General features: G+C 31.9%; 2 protein-coding genes across 3 annotated transcripts; one reads left to right on the top strand and one right to left on the bottom strand.

Annotated features, from left to right (window-relative positions):
* Nucleotides 1–2406: 2406 nt before the first annotated feature.
* Nucleotides 2407–8544, bottom strand: Csp (Cysteine string protein). The gene is made up of 2 exons (XM_073079990.1): nucleotides 7834–8544; nucleotides 2407–3472 (listed from the first exon to the last, which is right to left on the bottom strand). The coding sequence occupies exons 1-2, from the start codon at nucleotides 8414–8416 to the stop codon at nucleotides 3447–3449; spliced, it is 609 nt and encodes a 202-aa protein (XP_072936091.1). The 5' UTR covers nucleotides 8417–8544; the 3' UTR covers nucleotides 2407–3446.
* A 341-nt stretch (nucleotides 8545–8885) lies between these two features.
* LOC140747501 (mitochondrial inner membrane protein Mpv17) lies at nucleotides 8886–10284 on the top strand. 2 transcript variants are annotated; one of them, XM_073079993.1, is made up of 3 exons: nucleotides 8886–9079; nucleotides 9172–9392; nucleotides 9747–10284. In XM_073079993.1, exons 2-3 carry the CDS (start codon nucleotides 9198–9200, stop codon nucleotides 10101–10103), a joined length of 552 nt encoding a protein of 183 aa, XP_072936094.1. In that variant the 5' UTR covers nucleotides 8886–9079; nucleotides 9172–9197; the 3' UTR covers nucleotides 10104–10284. The 2 variants fall into 2 exon arrangements, with proteins under 2 accessions (XP_072936094.1, XP_072936093.1); XM_073079992.1 differs by having other exon boundaries at nucleotides 8886–9392.
* Nucleotides 10285–13009: the final 2725 nt, after the last annotated feature.

Here is a 13009-nt window from a genome sequence, read left to right as displayed (position 1 = left end):
CTCGATTTTTATCCACTTGGATCGGTCAGAATAATTTAAAATTTTGAACACTTATCAAGAACCGATGTCAATACATAATTTTAATAATTTTATCCTATTTTCATCATTGTCAGGAATAACGATTTTCCTTGTGCGATTTTATCGTCGTTTTTAGTTTTCAAACTATAATTATTTTAAACTTGCCTTAACCATGCGTTACCATTTGAGGTGCAATTGTGAGCGATGACGTCATGGGTGACGTTTCAATAGCGATCATGGCGACCAAAAATTTGCAAGTGAAAGACAAAACGGTTTATATTTATTTATTATTAGATTAGATTGTTACACATGTAATGCGCCATACTGTGTGAAAATTGGAAATAAACGATCTTAGTAGGCAAAACAGTAAAGTATTTACGAAACTGCCATCAAAGTTAGAACTAAAATACCTAATAACAAGTGTTTTCCATTAGATTACATAGCTTATTTAAAACATTATGATACATTGAATATTATATGGAAAAGTGACAATAACGCCCTAACTACATAGAAGTGTCAAGTTAGAATCCTCACGGTGAAATTTTAATCTAAATAACAGCTGAGATATCTATGAAGAGACTCAGAATTGATACCCTCAAATTTTAGCTACAAAAGTGCTCGGCTTCAAATATTTGAGAATGCTCATTTCTAGTTTCGCCAGATACTCTCTATAATTTATCACCTTTTGGATAAATATATCTCTATAATATCAGTGTATACCTACTTGCACGTTTTTGTTGCTGTCAAAGGAATCAAAATTACGGGAACTGGACATACTACCTACAAACCGACACTTGGTAGTGTCCAGTTCCTCGGTGAAGATTTTAGTTTGTCACTCTCGCTTACATGGAATAATAATCTTATATGCCTTATATTACAATTAAAGCGATTTACTACGATAGCGAAACGCATCACAACAAGCTACACAAGACGATACTAACTCCAAACAAATCGTCTTGCTTGATAGCGTTTCACTATATAAACGTAACATCACAGTGAGCGCACCTACGCACTGGTTTTTGTCCAGCTTACGAATACATGGTACAGTCCGCGTCAAACTTCTAGTCCGCTAGTAGTTGTTGCGCACAGGTCAAAGAGCCAATGCGGTCGAACATTACTACAAGGATATACTCCGTAGCAATAGTAAGGGTGTGCCCTTACTATACTAACGCAGCTATGTACCCGCGGGCGAGAGCGGGCAGCGGACAGGTGCGGCGCTGTCTTCGTCCCGCTTATATCTACAATTTGCTGTTACGACGCGACTCATTTCTACATTCAGAGCGGACTAGAAGTTTGGCGCGGAATCTACCAGGAAACTTTTAAGTGTTCACTTCGTCTATAGGCATAGAACGTGTCAGACGAATGTCGTGGCAGACTAGAAGGTATTCCCCTATACAATAATTATAAACGTTTCAATATCTTCCGTAAACCACCCTCAGACACGAGCCTTATCTGTCAAAATATTGTATAGAAAAATATGATTTCGTCTGTAACGGCCCTTGTTTGACACATTCTATATCCGTAGATTATATTACTCCAATGGCACTCAACGACCGCATCGATTTTCATCCACCTCGAAGGTTACTTATCCTACATCACGTTTTCTGCGTTGAAGCAACAGATAGTTTTAACGTAACCGCTTTCAGTTATTACTTAAGAGGCTAATAATCGAATACGTAGTTCCGTGTACAGTATATAACCAATAATTTATATATGCACTCATTAGAGTATGATGCGCAACCATATATGTAAATAGACGCATAAGATTAACTCGCGAACACAGAAAACTTGATCTAATCGAACAAGTCACCACCGTCCAAATTAAATGATCAATCTTAAGCCTGAAATGCAATTTATAAAACTCCTCACTATAGTTACCTACCAAATAGTAGCTTTTAAACGCCGTGCCCACGAAACTACGTACGGATTCTGATCCACTGTTTTGCGCGTATACCAACGTCTAACATTACATACGCTGAACAAAGACCAAAACGTAGGCGCACTAAAATCACACATCAAAAATAATAACTTCTAGCAGTGCTGAAAATTATTTAAAAATCTTAAACCTCTTAAACGTCTTTACTACCCTTAGCAATCAATCCAAATGATATCTTCCGGACAGGTGCATATTGTTTTCGATGTGTGATACGTATAGGTAGTAAAGATTACGATTATACGAGATACGATTACTAGTTGAAACGACTGTATCGTTTCAACTAGTTTATAATAGTTAACCTTATTACTATTAGGCTAAAGTCAAATAACATCACGTAGATATACCTAATAACAATATTTCAATAGTGTTGCTTCATTGTTTATACTCGTATCTTCCATCTAGCATTACGCGAATTTGCAATGTATAGCTTCCCTAAATTATAGGTAGGCCTCTTTTATTAGCTTAAGGCAAGGCTGGGCAAAATTAACATGCATTGTCTTAATTAAGAATCTTTGTATACATGTAATATAAAATGAATCTATGTTGTCCTTAAAAGTGACATCTAGCGTCGAAACACTGAATCGTAGTATATAAGTCTGATATTGCATATATTTTTATTTAATTGATATTATATTGCCTCATCCCCTAGATCATTACGATCTAATTAAGACTTGAGTAACGATTAACAACTCTAGGTAGTCTGATGTACATATGCAAGTAATAATTTCTTATTTAATATGCATTTGGAAAATAGAGGGCAATTTATCTCATTATGGTTCTTAGTAAATTGAGCATAGTATTTTTAATGGATCAGCTATCTAGTTTTGGTTAAGACAAGTGTCTTATAAGTTGCGGTAATCTCTAATGTAACAAAATGTCAAAAGAATAACTACTAGTTTTAAGTTGCAAGATACGTAAGGCATCAAAATATTTTTATTAAGTAGGTATATTGTTTCAAATCCAAGCATCACCGCCTTTTGCACTACTGTTGTGGGAATAATATGGCATTAACGGAAACAATAGGGACGACCCTTATTATATCCACGTTATATCTTCTGCAGGAAAAAAAATGAACTAAAGTAGAAAGGTGAATTCTTTGACCATACAAATCGACAAAAAGAAAATATAAAAATAAAGGGAATTTTTAGGAAATGTAGATTTTTCAGATGTCGAAAAATAAATTGAAAAGTATTAGGTAACTAATTCAGAAACTAATTTTAGCAAGTAATTTAGCAGTATCCCATATTTTGACATCTACCTACATATTGTGACAGATGTGTTAAATCAATAATATAAAAATAATATAATAACAAATAAAATTATTGTTACAGTGCAAAATAAATATTTACTAACAAAATTATAGCAAAAATACTTTAGGATACATATAAAAAAAACTTAATTTAGGCTTACATCTGTAAGGTGCATGTTGGTGGTAATAAGAAGTCAGTTCCCCATTTTTCTTACAAATTATGATAGACTACTTGTAAATACTTCATGTGTATTTTGGAATACTGCTCCCTGCAAATAAGAAAAAAAATATATTGCAGAATTTATGTAGCTAGAGAGTTATTTTTTCCCTACTATAATTATCAAGAGGCAATTCAATAATAGATAAATAATTCAGTATGCAGATATTTATTTAAATTAAATATAAGGTGTAATTACATTTTAATATCCCTGATGATCTTGTCATTATAAATACTCGTTGACTAGTTTCATACAGTGAACAAACGTGTGATGATAAAAACCGCGCAGTAATTCCGATTGGTTTACTGTGCAAAGTTAAAAGAGTGCCTTCGCACGGGACTTTTCCAGCGTAGACGTTTGCCTAATGTGCATAATAAACGCTGCACTACTTACTGTCACATAAGCGCCGTATATGGATAGGTACTTACATATCGAAGCATAAGATACAAGCGCAATCAACGCCCGATATTAATCATCAATAGAACGAAATTTCATATTTTCAAGTAGGCAGAAATTGTCAAATTTCGGTTGTCAAAATATAGCATAGACTGATTAATATTGGGCGTAAGTGTAAATATAGGCCACGTAGCATGTTGCAGCGTCTATGTTCCGCACACATTAGACGTGCGCCCACGCTGGACAAACGCTAGCACGAAGCCGCACTTATTAATTGCTTGAATTAAATAATTTTGGCAGTAATAATGATAACCAAAACTAGATAATTCAAGGTAAATGTTTTATTTGAGACTTACAAATCCATGAATTGTTCATGTAGATACTAATGGCTAAACATTAGCTAGAATTAGCGAATTCCTACAATTAATATACATAATGCTTTATTGTATCTGCCGCTAGAAACACACGATTACTAGTGTATATAACTACAATGTAAGTGTATCAATGTTAACACTTTCAACAAATATATATTTTCGAAATAATAATCATAGGTATTTACGTGAAATTCTTTCGCTAGCATAATCGGTATCGGATCACAACAGATACATTAAATCATTTTGAATAATGATTAATTAGTGTTTATAATTAAGTGTAAACATTTTAATATTACGATTAAACATTTCATAATTTCGAAGACAAAACATTCCAATAGATACTATAACGATCATAGCAATTTCATTTTATATTTAAACAACAAGAGTGTTAAGAAGTTTTAAATCGTGATTATAATTTTAAATTTGATCAATGGCGTTTAGTGAAGATTAAATATATATAAAGAAAGGGTAACTTTACACTTATATCATTTGCACAAAAGAAATCTCTTCAACATTTTTCCAATCTTAACAATATAACATCTTATTATACACAAAATATTAAAACAAAGCAAGTTCAACTAGTCATTCCCTTTCCATTAAAGTTATGAAACATGTAACTAATAAATCACTTTGATACTTGTTACATTCTCATAGAAAAATCAGTAACTGACTGCATATCTCCCTAAAATAAAAAATAATGTAAAAAAATATACAGGAGGAGATACTTAAATACTGAAGAAATACACATGGCCAAATTATAAATATAATTTAACAAGTCATTAACTACACACATTGCATGTCATTAAATCATCTTTAAGGGCCAAGAAACACGAGAGCCAAAATAGCTACATTCCACAAATATAACCTGAATAATTTTGAAATAAAAAATGTAGGTATGGTGATATTTTTAAACTAATTTAGCCAAATACATGGGCAAACAAGAGGAGGGGAGGGATTCACGTGTTCCGCCACTTCCCCCGCTTAGCGTAGACATGAAATAAGAGTTCTTTAAACAGAGAACCAAAATTTCGCCGACAAATTTCAGAGACTCTTTATTCCAGATTTCTCAAAGCATAGGCAAGAAAAAATATTATGGTTTAGATACCGGTGTGATAAAGACCCATGCTATGCCATGTAGCCCCTTTACAAAGTAGAAGTAAACCCTTAACATTCATCTTTGAAGAGGGGAAATGCCATTGTTCACTGTTAGGGCATTCCCTATAATATTAATATAATATACCTTACATAATACTTGTCTGTTATTCAACAGACTATGAAATAAAATCATAAATTGTGGAACAATGCCCTTCATTATCATACTATATAAATCACAATTATAAGAGCTACTATTTTGTTGTGTCGCCAGATGAAAACAAATGATATAAAAATAATTTAGGTTCAGCAGGAAAGCTCTCAAACGCTTTCTTGGGCCTTATTGTATTCTATTATGTAAATTTAAACTAATTAATGCAACGAAATTTTAACAGCTAGCTTTCTAGTCAGCCTGCCTACACAAATTTCATATTTTTTTACAATCTTAACAATTATGTCATAAGTTTATATTGGTCAATATCTAAACACTTGATCCACAGAAAATATAGTTAATGATTAAAACTTAATAATATTATATTTCATAAGTAGGCTATTAATACCATTGATTCTCTAGGCACTCCTTTTAAACATTTCAAGTTACTAAGAAAAAACCAATAAATTGTAGAAAATAGATAATTTAAATTAATGCAAGAAGCGAATTAGGATATTTATGCCTAGATGGCTGTAATACCAAGATAATGTTTATGTAAAAATTATTCTTTACATTGAAACAATCGTTTTATCTTTTGGTGAAATTTACAGTAATAAAAATAAAGATAAAACCTTTTAGAAAAATAATGTATCAATTTAACAACCCAAATGATATAACTTTTACAGGAATGTTCAATATTTATACTAATCACTAAGAAATATATCAAAGGAAGATATAGGATCAAGTAGAATAAGGTACAAAACATAAAGTTCACAACTTCTAAAAGAGGCTTCTTCTGGGCTGCAATTTTGGCCAATAAAGTATACTTGGTCTTTAATTATATATATCTTTGCAACATTCTAAACACTCATTATCTACAGTCAACAACTCAAGCTACATATTGTAGGCACTCCCTGTTTATGCACATGATGTCATATCCATACTATTGGGTTGAATGCAAAAGATGTAACTAGAAGTTAACACTGTTTATGTTCATCTGAACACAAATCATATGTTTAAGAGCAAAGTTAAGGTTAATCCAAGATAAAGGTTTATGACCAACATATTTACTAAATGTGAAAAGCCCTACATAAACCATTTTCTAATGTATAAAATAGCTATGTTGTTTCGTGAATGTGACTGGATTATCTCACATTAGTATCCTTTTATTATAATATTGTGATAACACATGCCTAACAATGGGCTATTTAGTTGGCCAGATTGACATTGTATCACTGAAATTGTAGGCTAATTTTGTCAATTTTTAATTGGCAACATCATACACCAAACTTTTAAAATAATGTATATAATTACATGGTGTTGCAAATTAAAAAAATATATGGTTCAATTAGCCATTCTATTCATCCTGTTTTACTCAAGCGCCTTATTATCACAACTAACCTAAATTAAAATGAAGTAATGGATTACCACATACATACATGGACAACAAATAATACTAAATGAGAGTATTTTTACAAGACAGCCTATCTAATAAACTACTGTATAACTGATCTAAATGTTTGAACAGAAAACATACAATCTGCCATTTTTGATTGTATTTCTTATTGGATCAAGTTATGTAGTTAAATATAAGTTGAGTTATTCACCATAGACATCTGAGCAAGAAAAACATAAACCTGTTTGACAAGAGCAGCAGTGTTTTTGCTTTATCGAAAACAGAATTTAATTTTAATATAACATGGAATAACATATTTTATTATAATTGTCAATGACACACAGTCATTAAAGATAACAAGATAATCACACTTTTCTGATATCAGTTAAGAAGTAATGAATTGTTAATGGTATTAGGACCAATTTATCATTTCTAGTATTTCTAGACACTAAAAAATTTGTCTTTTCTTAGGTTAGTGTAAGATGCATCAAAATAATTGATAATGTCGTCAAAAGTGGTTTTGGATAATAAAGAAATTAATTATCTATAAATAATTTCATATGGCTTTTATAAGTAGGCATAGCATTAAGTATGATTCTCAACAGCAAATAAATCCATAAAAAATATCTTTGAAATTTATCTACTTGAATAAATTCTAAAATTTATGAGGAAGAGAAGCTGTAACATAAACATTAAAATTCCTTAAATCTAAATTGCGTTATCTCAATGCCATAACCACACAAAGTAAAAAAAATATGTTTGTCAATATTAAAGCCATTTATGCCCTAATAATATACCTACATACTTGGGCAAGTATAATTATATCCGAAAATAAATATATAACATATAAACTGTGTAACTTATGCTTAAAAATGGAATAAAAGCAAAGGGAAGCAAACCTCTTTAACAATACAATAATCAATATAGATTTTGTTATGTAATTGATGTTTTCGTTCGGAATTATGTTTTTAATGTTAATGTGAAATTCCATAATTGACCCCACCTGTGTTGAGGCCAGTGTTTTCGGAGGCGCCGGGCACCGGTGGAGCGGGCATCGCAATGGGTGGCGCCTGCTCTCCGCTCGGGCGACCCTCTCCTCCGGGCTGCGAGGTCACCGCCTGGACTCCGTCGGAATCGTCTCGCTCCAGCGTGTGGTAATCCCCGGATTCCTCCGGAGGACGAGGCTTGCATTTACCACAGCAGCAGTTGCAGCAGCAGCACAGACAGCAGCAAAAGTAGCAACCGGTTAAAATGCCGCATACGATGAACAGCGCCTTACACCAAGTGCTTGTAACTACGAAATAGGCGTTGACGTTTTCTTCGCCGAATTGTTCGGCTATGTACAGCCCCAGAGATCCATAATTGTCGTAAATGTTCCTTTTTGTGGCATCGCTTAGGATTGTGTGGGCACGGTTTACTTCCTTGAAACGTTCTGCAGCATCAGGATTATTGGGATTTTTGTCGGGATGATATTTTAACGCTAATTTCCGATAGCTTTTTTTAACGTCGTCCGCAGTCGCAGTTTTTGGAACTTGTAGGATTTGATAGAGACTATCTCCTGCCGTCGATAATTTCCTTTTATCCATTGCAACAAATGTGGTATATTGGTCAGATCAGTAAAACGCCAACAATATATTTTAATATAACTCGTTCAGTTACTCACGCACTCTAATCATAGGTCTTCCCATTATAAAGTATATTATCTATGGCAGCTATACTGCAAACGATTGCAAAGCAAATTTTCACAGATAATAAAAGCTAGAGTATAGGAAGTTTGTCTACACAATATGAAACTGCTTATTTTAAAAATAGCATTTATTCCTTTTATTTAGTGACAAAATATAAAAGATTTGTGATGTAAATATTTTAGTGTAATAATTCATTTTAATTCTATATAATAATATGTGATTGCATTTGGATAAACCTTTTCCCAAAAATTTAAAAGACACTGTGGTCATTGCTTGGTCGGCATTTGATATTACAGTGTTTTATAATATCTTTTATTATTTGTAATCAAGAGGAAAATATAAATAAACATTGGCGAGTCGTTGATTACAAAAAGCCTGTAATTGTCAAATTTGTCATTGTCACATTATTTGGATTGTCAAATGTCAATATCGTAACATTGTATGTGCCGGAAATACGGAAAAATATTGAAAATAAAAATAAACGAGCATGGCATTGTACATTGTAATGTTTATGTAATTTCTGACTATAAGTCGGTTGCTACGGTCATATATGCCAAAAAGGTATCGTGATACTATGAACTTATAAAATATTTTTTGTAATATTGCACCATTATTCCACATTAAAGTTTTAATACTTTTTATTTATTGAATAGTTGTGATATGTAAGTATTTTATCAAAATGAAGGGGCGTGGACTCTTTCAATTGTATCAAAATCTTCTAAATCGAAGGCCATATTTAGTGCAAGCTGTCCAAACGGGGACATTGATGGCAGCTGGAGATATTATTTCCCAGACTTTAATAGAGAATAAAAGTTTGAAACAAGCAGATTATATGAGAACGCTCAAATTTTCTTCAATAGGATTTTTTGTTGGTGTAAGTATATAAGTAAATCTAATATGAATGTCACTTTAAAAACATCTATGATGTAGAACTATTTTGATTTAAATATCTACCATATTCCAAAAATTGCTGATGGTAAGCTCACCACCATGAAATTATCGCTTATATTTTTTCCACTTTTAAATAAATTTGTAACATGAGGTATGTTATCATATAATATCTCATATTGCTTTGTAATTTGTTATTATCTAATTTGAAATGGGTCTGATTTGTGTGCCACATTGTTTTATTAAAAATGAATGTGCTGTTTTTAGATATGGAATAATTATGAATGCTAAATATTTGTATCATTTTTTTAATTGTAAAATAAATATAACTATGTTTCAGGGTCCTGCACTTCGAGTGTGGTATGGTTTACTGAACCGTTACATAGGCTCTAGTGGGAAGTCTGTGACATTAAAAAAAGTTTTTGTTGATCAGTTTGTGTTTGCCCCCAATTTCCTCTTCTTGTTGTTGGTTGCTGTAGGCTCCATGCAAGGCAAGAATGTAGAAGGTATTAAAAAAGACATTGAAGCTAATTATCTAGATGTCTTAACAACAAATTACTATATATGGCCATTTGTCCAACTAGTCAACTTTTATTATATTCCTCTTCAGTACCAAGTATTAGTAGTTCAGTCGGTAGCACTGTTTTGGAACACATACCTTTCATGGAAGACCAACCGAAAGAGGCTGATAGAATAAATTGTGGAATGTTTTGTGATACTTCTGTGAGGTATTATAAATTATTTAAATTTATTTGTAGCACAAATAAAAGATAATTAATTATGTAATATTGTACCTCAGTCTTCTAACAGTTACTATCAGCTTTAAAATTTTGTAATGTGTTAGGTTAATTTTCATTAAAGTGAATGTGTAATTTGTACCTATTTTTTATTATTACATAATATTATTAGGTATGTTCCTAAAGTATATGAATTTTGCATTCATTATGTGCAATATCAATACCGAATATTATGTACTTCAAACACGGTAATCCAACTAAGGTCACCTTGATTGCGGTCTGTTAGATAAACACGATCGCCAAATCAAGGTAATAAACCAATATACAATTAACAAGTCATTTTTGTGAAATAGGTCGTATGCTTAACGCCCCATAGTAGAAAAATTGGCAAATTTCAAACTTTAATAACTCAATGGTTATGAATTTATAACCAAAAAGAATTATAACCACGTTATGACTGATTATTTCAGATGAATTTTACTTATCAAAACTGATTATTATTAACGGACAAAGGCATTATAATTGTACTTATTATAGGTCCTATTTAAAAAAATCGTCAGAAGCCAAAACGTATTAAATTTAAATTAGTTTATTTTACGAATTTTAGTAATAGTTAACAAAAAATATCTGTCCATCCAAAAGACCATATTGATATTATTGAGTTAGGTTGAACCTGAAGAACTAAATACACCATTATTTTAAAACCGCCAAATATTTTGAAAATTTTAATGTGTATCGATATTTTAAAATTTATCGATTTAATTTTAAAATGTATGCGACTGCGATGTATTATTTTTTCCGACATCCCTATTTTCAATTTTCGAAAATTCCTAATATTTATATTCTATTGTCTACGGTCATATGCTGTCAGCCTCTAACTAAAGAGTATAGTAACCTATGTAGGAACCTATACCCTCATGAGCGATTTTTCATTTTCACCAGTTAGAGATGTTTAATTTTAAAAAATAAACCTAAAAACTTGTGAACGTATGATATTTCTCAATAAAATGAATGATTAAAATAATCGATCCAACAATCGATTTTTTAAAAAGTAATCGACTTATTAAGAATCGATACACTATTTACTAAAATCGAATGTTAGACAAAATAATCGATTATTAATACGTAACGATCAATCACCAAAGATTATAGTAACATTTTTTTTTTTTTTTTTTTTTTTCTTTTATGGCTTTGGCGTATGGACGCTCTGCCAATGACATGTAAAAACGGGGAAACGAGGATTAGAAAAATAAAAAAAAATACGGATGAAATTTGGAAAAGGAAGGATCAGTACAGTAGGTTGAATATAAATTTACATATAGATAAAGATATAATAATTAAAGGTAGGTATATATAAATATCAAATTTTAATATCATTTTTCATAATAAATAATGCCAAGATTTTATATATATCTGGATCAAGGGTAGACAATAAATATGGTATACATAGTGGAAATGATACATTCGTAAGACAAGATAGATTTTGGTAAAGGGCGGAGGAATCGTGTAAAGGACAGGAAAAAAATATATGGTTTACATTGTGAGTTCCACTTTTACAAACACATTCGGAAGTATCAACAATTCCCAATTTCAAAAGATGTTCTCTAGTACAGACGTGCCCCAGGCGCATACGTATAAGGATAGAAGTAGTAGATTTATCAAGCTTTAGTTTATAAAACCAAGGCTTGACAGGGATAGTTGGCTGTAATTGATGATAATATTTGCCCTTTTTTTGGGAACTCGATGTCCAGTGTTCACTCCATGAGTCGTATAAATAATCTTTAGCAAGGGATGTTAGGTCTTGGGCGTAATTTTTAAAAGGAAAAACGTCACCACACTCCACTGCATCATTTGCCAATTGATGGGACTTTTCATTTCCAGCAATCCCGGAGTGACTTGGTAACCATATAAAAACTACATCGAATTCATTCAATAGACATATATGGAGTTTACTTCTAATATCCAAGATTATTGACAACTGAGCTTTGTATTTAAATGGGAATTTCGTGACAGTCTGCAAAGCACTCTGAGAATCAGTAAATATTAAAGTCTTTCCTAATTTCATTGTTAATATATATTCAACTGCTTTGAAGATACCATAACATTCACCTGTAAACACAGAGGTTTCAGGTGGAAGTTTAATTTTTTGTACAATATTGTACTGGGAATGATACAAACCTACACCCACACAACCAGATTTAGATTGTTTAGAAGCATCACAATAAATATGATGCCAGCCTTGCCATTTATTATTTATAATTGAATTAAATTTAGCATTACATTGAACATCATTTTTTGATAAGGAAAACTCGCAGATTTTAGGAGACATTAATAAAGAATCGTAACTATTGTTAAACAGCGGTAGCATAGTGTCAGCGGAAGGAGGAGCTTTAATACTATTAAATTTCTCAAAGCTTCGAAGAAGGCAGGGTGGAGATTTATGTGTCCAATATGGAGCATCTTTTAATTCATAAATTTGACGGATTTTTGTTAAAACTGGATGATTATAAATTTGGAGACACCGACCTAAAAATCTATCCGACAGATATTGTCGTCTTAAGTGTAGAGGGGGATCTCCACATTCAATTTGTAACGCATTGATTGGGCTAGATTTCATTGCACCTGAAATGATCCTTAAAGCTTTTGCTTGCACACCATCTAACTTTTTTAAACCAGCGACGTTACACGGTTCTAATAGGAAAGAGCCGTAATCAATAACACTTCGTATCATGGCATTATATACAAGTTTCATTGTATACGGATGGGCACCCCACCATACACCTGACAGACATCTTAGAATATTGAGGTTTTTTTCACATTTATTAGCTATATATTGACAATGTGGTATACCTGAAAGCTTAGAATC

Source organism: Epargyreus clarus, unplaced genomic scaffold (genome assembly GCF_041222505.1).
Source record: "Epargyreus clarus isolate Ecla_fem2 unplaced genomic scaffold, WU_Ecla_fem_2.2 ptg000014l, whole genome shotgun sequence".
NCBI lineage: Eukaryota > Metazoa > Arthropoda > Insecta > Lepidoptera > Hesperiidae > Epargyreus > Epargyreus clarus.
Note: the sequence above shows the minus strand (reverse complement) of the source record. Positions and strands in the feature narration are given on the sequence as shown.

Coding starts and splice junctions, on each gene's coding strand:
- LOC140747501 (XM_073079993.1), top strand. CDS start 9,198: ATGAAGGGGCGTGGACTCTTTCAATTGTATCAAAATCTTCTAAATCGA. Junction 9,393..9,746: donor CAATAGGATTTTTTGTTGGT/GTAAGTATATAA, acceptor ACTATGTTTCAG/GGTCCTGCACTTCGAGTGTG.
- Csp (XM_073079990.1), bottom strand. CDS start 8,416: ATGGATAAAAGGAAATTATCGACGGCAGGAGATAGTCTCTATCAAATC. Junction 3,473..7,833: donor AAACACTGGCCTCAACACAG/GTGGGGTCAATT, acceptor TCTTATTTGCAG/GGAGCAGTATTCCAAAATAC.